The sequence below is a fragment of the Phoxinus phoxinus genome (assembly GCF_949152265.1).
Source record: "Phoxinus phoxinus genome assembly, chromosome: 25".
In the NCBI taxonomy this organism is placed as follows: Eukaryota; Metazoa; Chordata; class Actinopteri; order Cypriniformes; family Leuciscidae; genus Phoxinus; species Phoxinus phoxinus.
Window position 1 is genome coordinate 135,046 of NC_136900.1, and position 20,201 is coordinate 155,246.

At 46.9% G+C, this 20,201-nt stretch overlaps 2 protein-coding genes across 6 annotated transcripts in view; both read right to left on the reverse strand.

The window, feature by feature from the left end:
- The window catches only part of LOC306994009 (endonuclease domain-containing 1 protein), a 12,278-nt gene extending 2,404 nt beyond the window's left edge, over positions 1 to 9,874 (reverse strand). For both annotated transcript variants that reach the window (XR_013796600.1, XM_079604282.1), the window contains exon 1: positions 9,288 to 9,874. Coding sequence is in view for 1 of the 2 variants with exons in the window: in XM_079604282.1 (XP_079460408.1) it covers positions 9,288 to 9,587 (300 nt within the window). In the remaining variant the exon portion in view is untranslated. The remainder of the gene's footprint in view (positions 1 to 9,287) is intronic.
- The window catches only part of insc (INSC spindle orientation adaptor protein), a 321,619-nt gene that overhangs the window by 112,511 nt on the left and 188,907 nt on the right, over positions 1 to 20,201 (reverse strand). The gene's annotated exons all lie outside the window — the stretch shown is intronic.

Here is a 20,201-nt window from a genome sequence, read left to right on the forward strand (position 1 = left end):
TGTGGTAGTGCTCGAGGTGTTGTTGCCAACCCGGACTGACTGAGGTCTTCCGGTTAGAAAGTCCAGGATCCAATTACAAAGGGAATTGTTTAGGCCCAACAGATTTAGTTTGTGTATGAGCTGTTGTGGAATGATTGTGTTGAATGCCGAACTGAAATCAATGAACAGCATTCTAACATAAGAGTCTTTATTTTCTAGGTGGGTTAGAGCCAAGTGGAGGGTGGAGGAAATTGCATCGTCTGTAGAGCGGTTTGAACGGTATGCAAACTGGAGCGGGTCGAGTGTGCTGGTGAGGCAAGCTTTGATGTTGTGCATGACTAACCTCTCAAAGCACTTCATTATGATTGGAGTCAGTGCTATGGGCCGGTAGTCATTTAGACAGGACACAGGTGATTTCTTTTGTACTGGTATAATTGTTGTGGATTTGAGACATGTGGGGACAACTGCCTGGCTCAGCGAGATGTTGAATATATCTGTAAACACATCTGTCAGCTGTGCAGCACAGTCTCTCAAAACACGGCCAGGTATATTGTCAGGACCCGCGGCCTTGCGTGGGTTAATCCTAGATAGGGACTTCCTTACGTCGGCCGGAGACAGACAGAGTGCCTGTTCGTCGGGAGTTGTGGGCAGTCTTTGTGCAGGTGTGTCATTCTGCATTTCAAACCGTGAATAAAAGTGGTTGAGTGCATCGGGGAGAGATGTGTCATCATCACAGGACTGTGTCGGGGGCTTGTAGGCAGTGATGGTCTTAATGGCTTGCCACAGGCTCCGTGTGTCTCTGCTGTCTGTGAAGTGTTTGTTGATTTTTTGAGCATATGACCGTTTTGCATTTTTAATGCCACAGGACAGATTGGCTCTTGCTGTTTTGAGGGCTGCTTTATCTCCTGATCTGAAAGTCTCATCTCTGGTCTTTAGCAGCCCACACACCTTTGCTGTCATCCATGGCTTCTGGTTTGCACGTATAGTGATGGTCTTTGTGATTGTCACATCATCAGTGCAATTTTTGATGTAAGCAGTCACAGTCTCTGTATACTCATGCAGGTCTATGTGGTTGTTGTAGGTAGCTGCCTCTTTAAACATGTTCCAGTCTGTGCACTGAAAGCAGTCCTGTAGTGTTGAGGAAGCATCGTTTGGCCAAATTGTCATTTGTTTTTGTACCGGTTTGGCAAGTTTGAGAAGTGGACTGTATGCAGGAATTAGCATAACAGAGATGTGGTCCGAGTACCCAAGATGAGGGCGGGGTACAGCCTTGTAGGCATTCTTTACTGTTGTATAAACAAAGTCCAGTGTGTTGTCTCCCCTTGTTGCAAAGTTTACATGCTGGTAAAACTTTGGCAAAACTGTCTTTAGGTTTGCGTGGTTGAAGTCGCCGGCTATGATGAAGAAGCCTTCGGGGTTGTTTGTTTGTTGTTCACTGATCGCGCTATACAGTTCACGAAGCGCGTCTTTAGCGTTTGCACACGGGGGAATGTAAACTGCGACAATAACAATGGCCGTGAACTCCCGTGGCAGATAGAACGGTCGACACTCGACAACCATAAACTCCACCAGCGATGAACAGTGTTTAGATAAGACCGCAGCATTATTACACCAGTCTTTGTTAATATACACACACAAGCCGCCACCGCGGGTCTTACCAGATAGTGATGAATCTCTATCCGCTCGGTAGCTAGTTAGCCCGTGCTGCTGAATGGCGGAGTCTGGGATGTTGTCGTTTAGCCATGTTTCAGTGAAAACAAACACACAACAATCCCTTGCCTCATGCTGTGTAGACCGGCTGAGTTGAATTAAGTCCAATTTGTTTTCCAAAGAGCGGACGTTTGAGAGCATGAGTGTTGGAAGAGCTGGTCTTGTGGGGTTAGCCCTTAGCCTAGCTCGTATACCTCCGCGCTTACCGCGCTTCCGTCCTCTCTCACACCGCTTGCGACGCTGCCTTAAGCGGGTAGCGTCAGTAGGTAAGGCCGCGATCTCGAGGTCCGGCTCCAGCAGTAAACAAAGGCCTCGTAACTTCTCAGTAGTCGCCGGCGAGAGTTGGTGTTTATATGCATTGGCGATGTCCAAAAGGCTTTGACGATCATATATTTGTTTTGGATTGAGTGCCTTGTGAGTTGGCGGTGATTTTACACTATTTAGAGACGAACAGACGACATTGAAAGACATAAAAACCACCGTTTTGAGACCCCGGAGCAGCCGCTGCGTCTTACCGCGCCGCCATTTGCGTGCCATTTGCGAGGAGGATAATATTACCGTATCCTCCTCAATAACAGCACAAGCGTTTACAGGACTACATCTATAAGCCTATATTGTACTTATTTTTTAAAGTAAGTACATAGTAGTTGTAGCGGATTTCAACTAGCACCACAAATGAACCACCGACACCAGGCTCTTCGGGGGACCACGTCTGCAGTTTATTAAAGACAGGACAGGAATTAATCAACACTCTCAGTTCTGTGGTCTCTGTCTCGCTCAAATCCAAAGCTGTTCTAAGCTTTGAGCGAGACGCGATTGGACAACTCAGCAAGTGGAAATGACGTCACTCAGTCATAACACTCAATACAGTATTTTAAAACAAAAATTAACATTTTTACCATATTCTATATAAGATATGGAGCAGCAACATGTGCACAGAAACATAAAAATAAACTAGAAATAGATTAAATTTATTTCTGGGAAAGGGGACAAAGTTTGCTGGAATGACCACAAAACTCAAAACACTACACTCTCCCCTCCTAAATTTCAGCAAACTTTAAGGCCGTAGGTGAGATATTTTCCTTTAAAGAGGGATGCCCAGACTTTAGTCATTCAAGTGAATAGCAAAACATTTTGCTCGGGAGAAATATGCCCGTATACATATTACCATATATTCCCACAAAAAGTACTTCTCAAATCCTATCAAAGCTCACTCAGTTCTTATTTCTGGTCAATTCTCAAGGTCAGCTTAACATTTGAATTCAAGGATCAATCTAACTCTCTATCTAACTCAGAATTTTGAGCAACTCTGCAAGAGGATCTTTTTGGCCCGATTCAGTCAATATCATGCTCATACACTCAAGCAGGCGCCTGACAGGTTTCACTAGCCTTCCTGACCTGGTTCTCACTGTTCCTTCATTTGGTTCCAAGGCAGTATCTGCTACAGTCACCGTTCTTGGAGACGTTCTCTGTGCATGTCCACTTTTGCAACTTGAGGCTTGATGCTTAGAGCTTCCGACCGATCTGCTCATTGAACTGACATCACTTGACATGACAATTGATTCACCTTGAACACTCTGGTTGCTCACAGATCCTTGGAGCCTTTCTCCATTCCTGCTGCACAATTGATCTGGTTCTAACCCATGTACACCATTGTTATCATCAGACTGCTCACTGTCAGAGTTCATATCCCTTGCTCCATGTTCATCGCTAGAACTTTCAGTATGTTCACTTTCACTTCTTGTAGAAAGATCCTTCTCTCTTGTTTGACTTACGCAGACTGATTTTTCTAACTCTGTGACATGTTCTTTGGTCTTCTTTACAGTACATTTTCCAGTGCTCTGAGGTGCTTTTGGGTCTACACCTTGAAAAATCCATGCAGCCGTTCTACTGCTCCTTGATTCTCTTTCCATACTGAACAAAGATCTTTGGTCTGCTGTTTGATCTTTTTCGTCTTCCGACACTGTTGATACGACTGTTGATTCGATGTTCGGCTCTTCCAATGGAAGGAAATTGACTGGGAGGAGGAAGTTACGATGGACAACCTTGCTGATCTTTGTTGTGGGATGCTCAAATCTTTAGATGGGCAATGATGGATCTTTCCATATCACTACATGAACTACTGAATCCCAGACGTCTGCCAACTTCCCTTTTCCTCTTTCCTTTTTATTTACTAAGAGAACACGGTCTCCAACCTCCAGAGGAGCCCCCTTAGATCTTTTGTTATACCCTTGTGCCTGCTTTCTCTGTGCGTCAGTAGTGTTGCTTTTAGCAATTTGCACCGCTTCTCTGAGATCTTTCTGAAGAGATTTCACATACTCATCATGAGTCTGAACATCCTCATTTCTGAGGGCACTTCCAAACATGACGTCTACAGGTAACCTTGGAATCGTATGTTGCCGAATGGTCAAGACGCGTCAGTATGTGACGTTTTGGGGTGAGACTGTGTTAGTTTTAGGTGTTTCAAGACAGGGCACAGAGGTTTTGAATGCCCTGACAAAAGACGATGGTACGGTGTGGTATGGGACTTTTCAACACCAGACACCAGCAACAACTCAGCGATCAATTTGCTCTCAAAATTTGCACCTTTGTCAGAATGTATTCTCTGTGGAAAGCCATACACACAGAAAAAGTTGTTCCACAATTTCTGAGCCACTACTCTGGCTGTTTGGTTGGGACAGGGGAACGCATGGGCTAGTTTTGTGAAATGGTCTGTTATGACTAGAACATCAATACTTTCTCCATGGGTTCCTTCTGCAGACCAGAAATCTATACAGACAAGCTCAAGTGGTGCATTCGTTCTGATAGACTCTAGTGGAGCCCTGGCCTCAGGTTCCTGCGTCTTTCCAACAACACATCGTTTACAGTGTGAGACATACTTCTTAACGTCTGTGTCCATGCCAGACCAGAAAAACCTCTGGCGTACAAGATGAAGGGTTCTGCTTTGTCCTTGATGGCCTGCATCGTCATGAGTTCCTCTGAGAGCAACAGTTCTCAGTGACAGTGGAAGTACAAGCTGATACCTGCCTTTACCGACCCGATCTTTGGACCTGCGGTACAGAACTCCATCTTTTACTTCAAGCTTTTCCCAGTGTTTTAGAAGTCTTATTACTGGTGCAGTTTCATTGTCTCTCTCTCTACGTGATGGTCTCCTTTTTCTTTCGACAAAGAACGCAACACGGGACACAGTGGGATCTGCTAACTGTTTCAGCCGTATATCCTCCATAGAGAAGACTGGAAGAGTGCTGACACCTCCATGGACAAAATTATTATTGTGGGCTAGATGAATACTATGAACTGGACTGCTGGCTTCCCAGTTGAGACAGGACTCAAAGACAGCTCTTACCCCTTCACTACTAACCACCTTCAGTTCTTCAATTTGAGAATTCACGCTGCTTTCACCCATTTGATGGTGCACATTCACTGATAACCGGAAAGTTTCCTGTATGGTATCAGAAGTCACATGTTTAGATTTGGTCTCAAGCGCATCACAGACCTCTAATGTTCTGGCAAAAGGTCGGCGGCTCAAAAGATCAGCAGGGATGTTCTTGGTACCAGGTATATATCTGAGGTCAAAGTCAAAAGGGGCAAGCTTAGATACCCATCTCTGCTCGCAGGCATCTAGCTTTGGCTTTGACATTATGTACGTAAGGGGATTGTTATCCGTTAGCACTGTAAATGTAGTCCCCTTCAGCCAATGGGCGAATTTATCACAAACTGCCCACTTCAGTGCATAGAACTCTAACCTATGAGCAGGGTAATGGGACTGGGCTTTTGACAGGGTCTTGCTTGCAAAAGCGAATGGCCTAGGTTTTGTCTCATCTTCTGGAATCTGACTCAAGACTGCACCAAAACCATCCAAAGATGCATCGGTAGACAAAAGAAAAGGTCTGTGGAAGTCTGGGTGGGCAAGAACAACAGTGTGAGAAAGTGCGTGTTTTATATTTTCTACAGCTGTGTCACACTCTGCAGTCCAATCTTCAGGTCTTAAACGCCTAGGTTTGGAAACGAAGGGTTTCTTTTGTCCATGTCTCCTCCCGACTTTCTGCCCAGCAGTCAGTTTAAACAATGGTTTAGCTAAAGTCGAGAGGCCTTCAATGAAATGGGAATAATAATTTGCCATCCCAAGAAAAGATTTAACTTTGGTTGGTGAAGGAGTCTTTCCGTCTGCGTCCATCAGATCTGTGGATTTAATGTCGCTGATTGCAGACACTTTTGCTGGATCAGCTGCTATGCCACTCTCAGTTACAATATGACCCAAAAACTTGACGGTTTTTCTCAAGAAATAGCACTTCTTTTGTGCCAGTTTCAGGTTATGCTCTCTAAGTCGGGAAAACACCATCTCAAGGCGATCAAGCGCTTCCTTCTCAGTCTTGCCGAAGACGAGTAGATCATCTAAGTAGCAAAGAAGCGAAAGGAAGTTCTGGTTTCCTGAAGATAGATGTCATCATACGTGAGAACGTTGCTGGGCTGTTACATAAACCTTGAGCCATACGATTATATTCATAGAGCCCTACTGGAGTTGTGCATGCCGTATATTTCCGATCATCCTCATGGATTGGAATGTTATAGAAGCCCGATGTTAGATCCATGGTGCTAAAATAACTATTTCCTCCTAATGACGCAAGGGCATCAGCTTGATGGGGCAAAGGATATGCATCCTTCTCTGTCCTTTGGTTGAGCCACCTAAAGTCTGTACATATCCTTAGCTCTCCAGAGGGTTTCCAGACTAAGACTAAAGGTGACGCCCATTCACTGTTTGATTTTTGAATGATACCGCGCTCCTCCATCTCATCCAATGTTTGTCTCAATTTTTGATAATGGGTGGGCGGAACCCTTCTGTAAGGCAGTCGAAAAGGCTTCTCATCTTTGAGTCGTATCCGATGAACAGTGTTCTTTACTTCACCACAATCTAGCTTGTCACGAGAGAAGGTACTTTCATACTGTACTATGAGGTCAGTCAGCTCTCCTTTCCAGTAATCACTTACTTCACAGGACTCAATGTCAATTTCTGTCAGCCCCAATTCTCTCAGCTTGGCTTTATAGTCAGACTGCAGCTTGCTTTTCTCATTAAGCTCATTAACTTGGACAACATTCTGCTGAACCCCTTCCTGCAGGTATTCTGTACTTTTTTCTGCGAGATCTAGTTCCTCTAGCGCGAGGCATGGGTGCACATTAGCTATTTTAGTATTACGGCGCAAAACAATGGGGCGGTCAATCATATTGATCACTCTCATAGGGATCCACTTATCACCCCAGAGTGGGCAAACACTGCGAGCTACCATAACATTTCTTGGTGCAGAATGGGAAGTGGAGGGTTCGAGCATTACTGTGCTTCCAACAGACAAGGGAACTTCTTCCTTTAACCTTCCCCAAACCAAATGTTCTTGCTGTGGCTCTAGTGTAAGACATTGTCGCAATACTACTGTGCCAACTCTCTGTGGTATCTTTTCTCCATGCCAGCGGTCAACATTAGAAAGCACATTCAGCAGGGGTTCTTGACCATTATCTTGAACTGGTTGAGATAAGCTTTTCCAGTACCACTCGGTTTTCCTCATCTGCCGAGTCACATGCCTGATGACATTCGATCCAACTATCATTTCATCTTTTTGACCTGGGACCACTAGAAAGTTGATTGTCATTTTGCATTCAAGCATATCCACACTCAACTCATATGTGCACTTTGGTTTTGTTTCATTCCCTCCACAGCCAGTAAGTACTTTTTTGGTGGGTTTACTCGAATCTGTGCAGATCAAGTTCCAATCTTTAAGTGTGCGTTCAGCTGCTTCACTCAATGTACAGGTAACAGATCCACTATCGACGAGGGCTAATAGTTTCACTTTCCCCTCAACCAATACTGGAGCATAGAACAGATCATCTTCATCATTAATTCTCTGGTAGGTAGCTTTTGGAGCCTCACAGGGAGTCTTTTGCTGAACTGCAGTTACCTCACTTGCACTGTCTTGACTTAAGTGGTCACTAGTAGTTACATGAACAGCCAATGGGTTTTCTGGGGTCTTTGCTTGTCTGACACCCACACTGTTCCCCCCGCAGTGCAGGTTTTCTAGTTTAAATGGTGCTCAGGTCTAGTGGCTAAGCTGGCTTTGACTTGTTTTACTTGTCTTTTGTCAGGGCATTCAAAACCTCTGTGCCCTGTCTTGAAACACCTAAAACTAACACAGTCTCACCCCAAAACGTCACATACTGACGCGTCTTGACCATTCGGCAACATACGACGAAAAGGGTACCCTTTAACGTCCATATGTGACGATTCGGGAATGGTTGGGTTTAGGTATGCGGTAGGGTACCGCTAGAAGGCGCTGCTGGTGCGCTTATGTCTGCGTCTCATATGGACGTTAAAGGGTACCTTTTTCGTCGTATGTTGCCGAATGGTCAAGACGCGTCAGTATGTGACGTTTTGGGGTGAGACCGGGCTGCTAAAACACAGTCCCTCCTTAAAACAGTGAGTCTTTGTCGTATGATCTCGAGCCCTACATATTTTACAGGGAACTGCAGAGTTTTCAGGCACAAACTTGGCCTGTTCAGTTTTCTGTTCTTGCCCATTCTGTTTGACAAGGAACTGCTCTAGAAGAGAAACCACTCGCCCAAGGAGAGCAGAATCTGACCCGCTTGCCTGATTAACGGCAGTGGACTGCTGTTGGGTCATGCACCAGGCATTAGGTGGGGTTTCATCAACTCTTCTCTCTCTATCTACTCTTATGGACTGCTTGTCCCTGTGGTGGCTGTCAATTAATGCTTGAATTTCATGTGCATTCCAACTTTCCAATGGTTTACTCCGAAGGGCGGTGTACAGACCAGGCTCGGGACAATGCCTTACAAACATCATTGTCACTTCGTGACTAGGGTCTTCAACTCTTTTCCCTTGTCTTTTTAGGCATTCATCAGCCAGGTCAACGGCCTTATTCAGTCTGATCCAGTAATCTAAGCCACTCTCTGACTGCTTTGGCAAAGTCTCATAAAAGTCTCTTAAAGGGGTTGTGGAGGAAATTGCATCCAAAATGTTGCCTCAGAATTGAAAAGATGACATGCGGGTCTCTAACCACATCAATCAGGGGATTGTTGCGAATACATGTCCTCACAACATCTTTGGCATGGCCCATTAGCTTGTCGAGAATCTCTTGGCCATGTTCAGATGCACTGAAGCCCTTCTTGTTCAAGTAAGCTTGCATCAGTTCTTGCCATTCACTAATGGTGCATCGATCTGTCTTATCACCTCGAAAGGTAGGTGGTTCTTTGATATCTTGATGCCTAACGATTAGGTTCAAATTTGACAAATCAGGACTCTGAGGTGAAGGCTGTTGGGCATCAACATAATCTCTCTGAGGATTTTGCCCTGCAGATCTCAGGTTTGCAGAAATTTGGTTCCCTATTTCACTACCCAGTTGCTTCATTAAATCTGCCATTGTTTGCCAACATGTGCACAGAAACATAAAAATAAACTAGAAATAGATTAAATTTATTTCTGGGAAAGGGGACAAAGTTTGCTGGAATGACCACAAAACTAAAAACACTACATAGTTAAAGACACCTAATATAAAGCGTAACCAATATACTATAATATACAGTTGAATAATCACCTGAGGTTCGATGTACCAAGGATCACACCTCCCGACACTTGCGGTCTTGAACACATACGCAGAGTAGACGGGGATCCTCCAGTCTGTGTTGTACAAAGTAGCATAGAGAAACTTTTGCTCATCGTTCTCGTCCCAAACACACTGGCAGATCTCCTTGGCTGTGAATGCTTTGGTGCTCGGTGGTTCTGGTGTGAATTGAGGAGGGTCATTATTCAAAAAGAACTGATTGCATTTACTAAACCCCGTCACAACCTCACTCAGAGAGAGGCACGGCAACAGAAGAAACACCAGCAGCTTCATGATGAACTCCGACTGAGAGCAGAAACTGAATCTCTGAGTTTCTCTGAGTCTGAAGAGCGAGTAGAGAATAGAGATGAACTGAGTTTCTCTGAGTCAGAAGAGCGAGTAGAGAATAGAGATGAACTGAGTTTCTCTGAGTCAGAAGAGTGAGTAGAGAATAGAGATGATCTGAGTTTCTCTGAGTCAGAAGAGCGAGTAGAGAATAGAGATGATCTGAGTTTCTCTGAGTCTGAAGAGCGAGTAGAGAATAGAGATGATCTGAGTTTCTCTGAGTCAGAAGAGTGAGTAGAGAATAGAGATGAACTCTGTCTTTTATAGAGTTGAACACACAAGGGGAGGAGACAGAAACACAGGTTTGCAGGTTGCACTACACAAGTGTTAAACAGCGGAAGAGCTCAACACTGCTGATGATCGTCAGCACACTAAAGCCTCTATTGGGCTTTACACTCAAATGCATGAGCTTTATCTTATCAATTTGAAATAAAATGTGTATGTTTGTTTTCAGCTAATTAGTCATTACTATATATGCGGTCAGATTCGATTAATTTAATAAATAGGTTTAACACTTACAGAGTGAATCTGTCTCTCAAAAAGCATATTATAACTGAAAGAAAACTGAACATTACAACATAATAACATAATAACATGATTACATGATTACATGATTACATGATTACATGATTACATGATAACGTGTGTTAAAAGAGTGTTTTCCAGAGCGCTGTCGATCTCATGTGAGTGGACATCATCTAAACAGATTTGACTAAAGCACTTTTCACTTCATATAAGACAGAAGACAGAAGTTAAGCAATACAATAATGAAGTGCTTCTACAGTTACAGAGGTTACATCACTGGCCTGTGAATATAAGCGATGTCTCGTGATGTTCCAGTATCAAAATCATTTAAATACATCGATTACATTTGTTCTCTGATGTCTTCATCGCTCCAGATTTCACAGAACGACTGTATGTTTAGAGTTAATTTCACACATCACTTCCTGATTACATTATCTTCTCTTTAATATTGGCTAAGATGCAACTATAATGCATTTACATCTTGAAAAACATCTGGCACAGACACAGCTCATGTAACACACATCAGCATGTTCACTCTCATTAAATCCTTTATTTATGTGCTGGCCAGCTCTTCACTGTAAAATACAGTAACCACATTTCAGTGATTGCAGGATATCATTTTGGTGACTATATATATCATGGTTCATAACTGTATATTTCATTAAGGGTTATTATGCTGATGTCACACCGTGTGGACTCTGTGTGTGTTCTGCACCGTTCCAGCCGTAACTGTCATGATTATTCACCTGATCTCATCATTATGCTCAGGTTTGATTGTGTGTGTGTGTGTGTGTGTGTGAGAGAGAGTGTGTGAGTGTGTGTGTGAGAGAGTGTGTGAGTGTGTGTGTGTGTGTCTCGTTATCTCCACTATTTAAGTTCAGTTCTGTTTGAGTTTCATGCTCGAGTGTATGTGTTTGTGTGTGTGTGTGTGTGTGTGTGTGTGTGTTGGACCTGCTTTTCTGAGTTGACATTTGCCTTGTTTATTATTAATGCCGGTTATACTTCATTCCTCTTCATCGTGTGTTTGTCTTGCACCACAGAACCCGTGACAGTTCATTTACCTTTATCACACAAACATACAGACTTTAGATGATCTGGAAGTCATCATGTGGCCTTCTGGGTAATGCTTTATATTACAGCCCGGAGAGTACTGCGTAATTAAAGCGATTTTACAGTGTAACTTTCTGTAATTATAGTGTACCTATACAGTACTCCCTAAAGTATAAGGGACCAATATGTAAAGTGGGGAATAAAGGGGTAACAACCAGGAGAATTAAGTATTATAATTAATATATTAGTAAGTATTATAGAACTAAGGGTTATGAAGAAGCTATATTGGACAGCAGAAGAGAGCGTCAGTCTGTGAGTGTTTTACTTTTGTCAGTAGATTTCAGCGCAGTTATTTGTTGCTAGGATACTTTGTTTTGTTTACTGTGTTTTACTCTGGTAAAACGCACGCGCGGCCTTTGTTTGTTTGTGTCGTGACTTGAGTTTCGCGTGGCGAGGGCGTGGCCTGCAGGTCGCGGCGGCTGTGAAGCCCTCATCGTGTCAAGACCGAAGAGTGTAAAGACCAACGACTCTACCTGTGCGACTCCACCGAGCAAAGACACCGAGTATACACAAGGCACTTGAGTATTTCTTTCTCGCTATTTGTTTTATCTTCTTGTGGTTTTCCTCTCTCTTCTACTCCACTTTCAACTGATCTTTCTGTTTGTGAGCTCTCTTGCACCATGTGTTTTATAATCCCTACTATTACTAACATGCGTAAATCCAATGTCACACGTCGGAGGCGGTACAATCCTAACAACCTGCGTACCCTTCCAATGTCTTCTAGTACTATTTTTTCCTTTCCTATTGGTCTCTGGAATTGCCAGTCTGCGGTAAACAAAGCTGATTTCATTATATCTAGTCATTCAGGTCTCAGCCTTTTGGCCCTGACTGAGACCTGGATCAGACCAGAGGACACAGCCACACCAGCTGCGCTCTCCTCTAATTTCACTTTCTTACACACCCCTCGTCTAACTGGAAGGGGTGGAGGTACTGGTCTGCTCATCTCAAATGATTGGAAATTTAATCACTTACCACCTCTGGGTAACAGCTCATTTGAATCACATTCTATTACCATCACCAGTCCCATTAAAATCCATTGTGTAGTTGTATATCGTCCCCCAGGTCAGCTTGGCAGTTTCTTAGAGGAGCTTGATGTGCTACTCTCTTCCTTCCCTGAGGATGGCACTCCACTCATAGTTCTTGGAGACTTCAACATCCACATTGAAAAACCTCAAGCTGCTGATTTCCACACTCTGCTTGCCTCATTCGACCTCAAACGAGTATCGACTGCTGCTACTCACAAATCAGGTAACCAACTGGACCTTATTTACACACGCTACTGCTCCACTGACCATGCTCTTGTCACTCCACTGCACACCTCAGATCACTTCCTCCTCACTCTCAACCTCAACCTGCCCCAGAATACAACACGCACTCCTCCACTGCACACCTCAGATCACTTCCTCCTCACTCTCAACCTCAACCTGCCCCAGAATACAACACGCACTCCTCCACAGGTCACCTTTCGGCGGAACCTACGCTCACTCTCACCCTCTCGTCTATCCTCTTTGGTCTCATCGACACTTCCTCCACCAGACCAGCTCTCAGCACTAGATACTAACAGTGCCACTAATACTCTTTTCTCCACTCTAACATCCTGCTTGGACAATTTCTGCCCCCTTTCCTCCAGGCCAGCCCGCCCCACTCCCTCTGCCCCCTGGTTATCTGATGTTCTCCGTGAACATCGTGCTAAACTCAGGGGTGCAGAGAGGAAGTGGCGCAAATCCAAAGATCATACTGACCTTGGTCTTTATCAATCCCTCCTCTCTTCCTTCTCAGCTAACATATCTTCTGCTAAAATTACTTACTATCACAACAAAATTAACAATTCTTCTGTCTCTCGCATGCTTTTCAAAACCTTCTCCTCTCTTCTTAACCCTCCTCCTCCTCCTCCTCCTCCTTCATCAACCCAAACAGCTGATGATTTTGCCTCATTCTTCATAAACAAAACTACCACCATCAGCGGCCAATTTACCAATCCACAAACTAACACTCACACTTTACCAGCTAACACACACATTCTACCCTCTTTCTCCTTGCTTTCAGAGACAGAAGTCTCCAAACTCCTTCTTTCCAATCGCCCTACTACCTGTCCGCTTGATCCTATTCCCACTAACCTACTTCAAGCTATTTCTTCCTCTGTTATACCCACACTCACACACATCATAAACACATCTCTTCACACTGGTACATTTCCCACAGCATTCAAGCAGGCTCGGGTAACCCCACTGCTTAAGAAACCCACTCTAAATCCAGCACATCTAGAGAATTACAGACCGGTATCTCTTCTTCCTTTCGTCGCAAAAACACTTGAACGAGTTGTTTTCAACCAGATCTCCTCCTTTCTTCCGCAGAACAACCTCTTGGACAGCAATCAGTCTGGCTTCAAAAGCGGACACTCAACTGAGACTGCTCTGCTCTCAGTAATTGAAGCTCTGAGATTGGCAAGAGCTGCTTCCAAGTCCTCAGTTCTCATCCTGCTGGATCTGTCTGCTGCCTTTGACACAGTTAACCACCAGATCCTCCTGTCAATCCTAAAGATGAAGGGGATCTCGGGAACTGCACTTCAGTGGTTCAAGTCTTATCTCTCGGGTAGGTCCTTTAGGGTGTCGTGGAGGGTTGAGGCGTCTAAGACCCAACATCTAGCTACTGGTGTGCCTCAGGGCTCAGTGCTTGGACCACTTCTCTTCTTCATCTACATGACATCACTAGGATCTGTGATTCAGAAACATGGCTTCTCCTACCACTGCTACGCTGATGACACACAACTCTACCTCTCATTCCAGCCGGATGATCCGACGGTAGCCGCTCGCATCTCAGCCTGACAGACAGACATCTCTGGCTGGATGAAGGACCACCACCTTCAACTAAACCTTGAGAAGACAGAGCTACTCGTAATCCCGGCTAACCCAGCACTTAATCACAACTTCACCATTCAGCTAGGCTCGTCATCCATAACTCCTTCAAGATCAGCCAGGAACCTTGGAGTTGTAATTGACGACCAATTGAATTTCACAGATCACATTGCTGGCACTGCCCGGTCATGCAGATTTGCCTTGTACAACATCAGAAGGATCAGGCCCTTCCTATCAGAGCTACACAACTCCTTGTTCAGGCGCTTGTTCTATCCAGACTGGACTATTGTAATGCTCTCCTGGCTGGTCTCCCAGCTTGCACTGTCAAACCTCTGCAACTGATCCAGAAGCTGCAGCTAGAGTGGTCTTCAACGAGCCGAAGAGAGCACACGTCACTCCTCTCCTAACAAAATTGCACTGGTTGCCGATTGCCGCTCGCATCAAATTCAAGTCACTGACGTTTGCCTACAGAACAACCACTGGCACTGCTCCCTCGTACCTGAACTCATTACTTCAGACTTATGTGCCATCCAGAAACTTGCGCTCTGCAAGCGAGCGCCGTCTTGTGGTGCCATCTCAAAGAGGCACAAAATCTCTTTCTCGGACCTTTACCATGACTGTTCCCTGCTGGAATGATCTGCCTAACTCAGCCAGAGCCGCTGAGTCCGTACCCATTTTTAAGAAATTGCTGAAGAGTATCTTTTTCGGCAGCATTTAATCCAGTAATACTAACACTCTCTTCTCTATTCTAAAAAAAAAAAAAAATGTACTGTACGTTGGATTGTACTGTGAAGGGTCATAGCACTTACATACTGTTAGTCTACTGCTAGTTTAATTGCTTCTATTGTTTCTCATTTGTAAGTCGCTTTGGATAAAAGCGTCTGCTAAATGAATAAATGTAAATGTAAATGTTATTCTACTATTATTATACAACAATCTTACATTTGGGGGCGATTTAGCAAGAACATACACTGCGTACCTTTCTCTACTAATTGTCACAGTGTCTGGTAGTTCCCTGGGTTTAACACTAGAGGTCTCAGTTTTCACCGTGTCTAGGCTTTTCACTACATTTCCCATAATCCTGTCTGTCACTGATTGTTCATTTCCTTCAGCTGTTTCTCGTCACCTTGTTTGCACTTGTGTATATATACCCTGTCTGTTTCAGTGTTTGTCACGGAGTCCTTGTATATTGTCCCCACACTTCCGTTGTTATTCCGAGCCTGTTTTCTAGTGTTTGTGTTTTATGTTTTTGGATTGCCTTTTTGGATTTTGACCTTTGCCTGGACTGGATTGTGAGTACGGATTTCCCCATTAAAACTTACTGCTATTGGATCTACCCATTCCTGTGTGTGTTCCGTGACAGAAGGACTCCGTCACACCTAGATCCAGCGGTATGTGTTCCAATTTCTTTTCCCCAGCCATCGAGCGGGAGAGGAGGGATTGTTTTCAGGGGACCCGCCTAGTTATTTTTCGTGGGACCCGGGGAGGTCACAGAGGAGGAGGTGGTCGAGAACAAGTCCAACACCACCCTCCACCTTGGCCCCCCTTCGTCCCTGGACTGGTGAGGGACGGATCAGAACCACCATCTCGCTATCACGGGCGGAGAAGGGGAAAACATACGTCCGCCCATCCAGAGACTGTTCACGTCCCGTCTGCCCAGCCAGAGTTTGTTCATGTCCCGTCTGCCCAGTCAGAGACTGTTCACGTCACGTCTGCCCAGTCAGAGACTGTTCACGTCACGTCTGCCCAGTCAGAGACTGTTCATGTCACGTCTGCCCAGTCAGAGACTGTTCACGTCCCGTCTGCCCAGTTTGAGACAGATCTAGAGATGCCTATTGGTGGGGCCGCCAAGGCAATGATGGACTATTTGGAGCGTCTGGCTCGGATCCTGAAAATGCCAGTGTCTGCTGTTCCAGAGCCGGAGCCAGTGTCTGCTGTTCCAGAGCCGGAGCCAGTGTCTGCTGTTCCAGAGCCGGAGCCAGTGTCTGCTGTTCCAGAGCCGGAGCCAGTGTCTGCTGTTCCAGAGCCGGAGCCAGTGTCTGCTGTTCCAGAGCCGGAGCCAGTGTCTGCTGTTCCAGAGCCGGAGCCAGTGTCTGCTGTTCCAGAGCCGGAGCCAGTGTCTGCTGTTCCAGAGCCGGAGCCAGTGTCTGCTGTTCCAGAGCCGGAACCAGTGTCTGCTGTTCCAGAGCCGGAGCCAGTGTCTGCTGTTCCAGAGCCGGAGCCAGTGTCTGCTGTACCAGAGCCGGAGCCAGTGTCTGTTCCTGAGTCGGGTCGGGTGGTTCCGATTCCGGTGGTCCGGAGACGGAAGAGGAGAAGGAGAAGGACCTCTTCAACGGACCGTCCGGTGGTTCCTAACACAGAGACCATCCCAGAGGTGACTGCCATCCCTGACGCGCCGGTTAGGCATGCTGCCCTGCCGGCCCCGCCCGAGCTGCTCGCCCTGCCGGCCCCGCCCGAGCTGCTCGCCCTGCCGGCCCCGCCCGAGCTGCTCGCCCTGCCGGCCCCGATCCAGCTTCACGTCACGCCTGCCGAGCCTAATCCTGAGCCGGTGCCCGTGTCTGTTCCTGAGCCGATGCCCGTGTCTGTTGCAGTTCCTGAGTCGGTGCCCGTGTCTGTTGCAGTTCCTGAGTCGGTGCCCGTGTCTGTTGCAGTTCCTGAGTCGGTGCCCGTGTCTGTTGCTGTTGCAGTTCCTGAGCCGGTGGTGTCTGTTGCTGTTGCAGTTCTTGAGCCGGTGGTGTCTGTGACTGTTCCTGAGCCAGGGTCTGTCTCTGTTCCGCCTTGGTCTTCACCGCCATGGCCGCCCAAGTGGTCGGCTTCACCCTGGTCGCCTCCGCCGTGGCCGCCCGAGGGGTCTTCTCCGCCGTGGCCGCCCGAGGGGTCTTCACCGCTGTGGCCGCCCGAGGGGTCTTCACCGCCGTGGCCGCCCGAGGGGTCTTCACCGCCGTGGCCGCCCGAGGGGTCTTCACCGCCGTGGCCGCCCGAGGGGTCTTCACCGCCGTGGCCGCCAGAGGGGTCTTCACCGCCGTGGCCGCCCGAGGGGTCTTCACCGCCCTGGCCACCCGATGGACTGTCTGCTTCACCCTGGCCGCCCGATGGATTGTCTGTTTCGCCCTGGCCGTCGCTTAAGCCGTTCCCCCTTGTTCCTATTCCCCTCCATGGACCTGGATGTAGTTAGTTTTAGTTTGAAGTTAGAGACGTTGGAAGCAACACAGTTTTTTGATCGTGCGTACCATTGTCTATGTATAATTTTATGTTCGTTTTGGAAGTAAACATTTAAAAAGAAGACCGCTTGGTTTGCTCGTGTTTCAAATACTGGTTGTAGTTAGACTGACTTCAAAAAGTGGTACAGAAGAAAAAGAAGAAACTAGGTGCCACTACATTTAGTCAAAAAACTTTGCTAATACGAAGCTGCGCTGGATTACCTGAATAACGAAGAGGACGTGGCTAACGTGTTGCTGGTTTAAGAAACGGATCGGACTTTAGCGCCGCAAACGAGCCTCAGAGAGCCGCGAACAGACTGCAGTTTCTCCGCGGTTTGGCCTGTCAGCTAGGACAGAAGTGACGCTGCGCGCTGAAGTGGGGACTTTTTTCTTAAAAAAACGGAGACAGAGGAGAAAAAGGATGGATTGACAGACGTGATACGGAACGTTTGCATTCAACTAGAGCATTAACTCTGCTATTTGTAAGATGACTGATGAAGATGAGCATAGATGTATCGAGGATACAATGGAAAAGGGAAGGTCACATAAGCTGACAGAGAAGGCATTAGAGGAGAGATTGCAGAGGTGCATTGCACTGAGAAGAAGAACATTAGGAACTCTAACAAGCAAAAGAAAGGAGTTAGCAACATGACATCATGACTTTGCGTAAACATACACGCCACTGCCAACTGGCGTGTTATCTGTACGCATTTTGAGCTATCTGCGTGTATGTCTACGCCGCGTGTATGTCTACGCCGTAGTATGGGTAGGTTTAGGATTAGTTGTGGGTGAGGGGTTAGGATTAGAAGTGCGGTTAGGATTAGGGAATCAGGTACTGACTTCAACGAGGGGGGTAATCATTTGGCAGGGACTCAAAATTCGGCACAACATTCGCCGAAACGAACCGTCATCCCCGCATGTGATTCCACGTGCATGTCTACGCCGAAACGAACCGTCATCCCCGCATGTGATTCCGCGTGCATGTCTACGCCGAAACGAACCGTCATCCCTGCATGTGATTCCGCGTGCATGTCTACGCCGAAACGAACCATCATCCCCGCATGTGATTCCGCGTGCATGTCTACGCCGAAACGAACCATCATCCCCGCATGTGATTCCGCGTGCATGTCTACGCCGAAACGAACCATCATCCCCGCATGTGATTCCGCGTGCATGTCTACGCCGAAACGAACCATCATCCCCGCATGTGATTCAGCGTGCATGTCTACGCCGAAACGAACCATCATCCCCGCATGTGATTCCGCGTGCATGTCTACGCCGAAACGAACCATCATCCCTGCATGTGATTCCGCGTGCATGTCTACGCCGAAACGAACCGTCATCCCCGCATGTGATTCCGCGTGCATGTCTACTCTGAAACGAACCATCATCCCCGCATGTGATTCCGCGTGCATGTCTACGCCGAAACGAACCATTATCCCCGCATGTGATTCTGTGTGCATGTCTACGCCGAAACTAACCATTATCCCCGCATGTGATTCCGCGTGCATGTCTACGCCGAAACGAACCATCATCCCCGCATGTGATTCCGCATGCATGTCTACGCCGAAACGAACCATCATCCCCGCATGTGATTCCGCGTGCATGTCTACGCCGAAACGAACCATCATCCCCGCATGTGATTCCGCGTGCATGTCTACGCCGAAACGAACCATCATCCCCGCATGTGATTCCGCGTGCATGTCTACGCCGAAACGAACCATCATCCCCGCATGTGATTCCGCGTGCATGTCTACGCCGAAACGAACCATTATCCCCGCATGTGATTCCGCGTGCATGTCTACGCCGAAACGAACCATTATCCCCGCATGTGATTCTGTGTGCATGTCTACGCCGAAACGAACCATCATCCCCGCATGTGATTCCGCGTGCATGTCTACGCCGAAACTAACCATTAACCCCGCATGTGATTCCGCATGCATGTCTACGCCGAAACGAACCATCATCCCCGCATGTGATTCTGTGTGCATGTCTACGCCGAAACTAACCATTATCCCCGCATGTGATTCCGCGTGCATGTCTACGCCGAAACGAACCATCATCCCCGCATGTGATTCCGCGTGCATGTCTACGCCGAAACGAACCATTATCCCCGCATGTGATTCAGCGTGCATGTCTACGCCGAAACGAACCATCATCCCCGCATGTGATTCCGCGTGCATGTCTACGCCGAAACGAACCATCATCCCCGCATGTGATTCAGCGTGCATGTCTACGCCGAAACGAACCATCATCCCCGCATGTGATTCCGCGTGCATGTCTACGCCGAAACGAACCATCATCCCCGCATGTGATTCAGCGTGCATGTCTACGCCGAAACGAACCATCATCCCCGCATGTGATTCCGCGTGCATGTCTACGCCGAAACGAACCATCATCCCCGCATGTGATTCCGCGTAAATGTCTACGCCGAAACTAACCATCATCCCCGCATGTGATTCCGCGTAAATGTCTACGCCGAAACGAACCATCATCCCCGCATGTGATTCCGCGTGCATGTCTACGCCGAAACGAACCATCATCCCCGGATGTGATTCTGTGTGCATGTCTACGCCGAAACGAACCGCCATCCCCGCATGTGATTCCGCGTGCATGTCTACGCCGAAACGAACCATTATCCCCGCATGTGATTCTGTGTGCATGTCTACGCCGAAACGAACCATCATCCCCGCATGTGATTCCGCGTGCATGTCTACGCCGAAACGAACCATCATCCCCGCATGTGATTCCGCGTGCATGTCTACGCCGAAACGAACCATTATCCCCGCATGTGATTCAGCAGGCATGTCTACGCCGAAACGAACCATTATCCCCGCATGTGATTCAGCGTGCATGTCTACGCCGAAACGAAC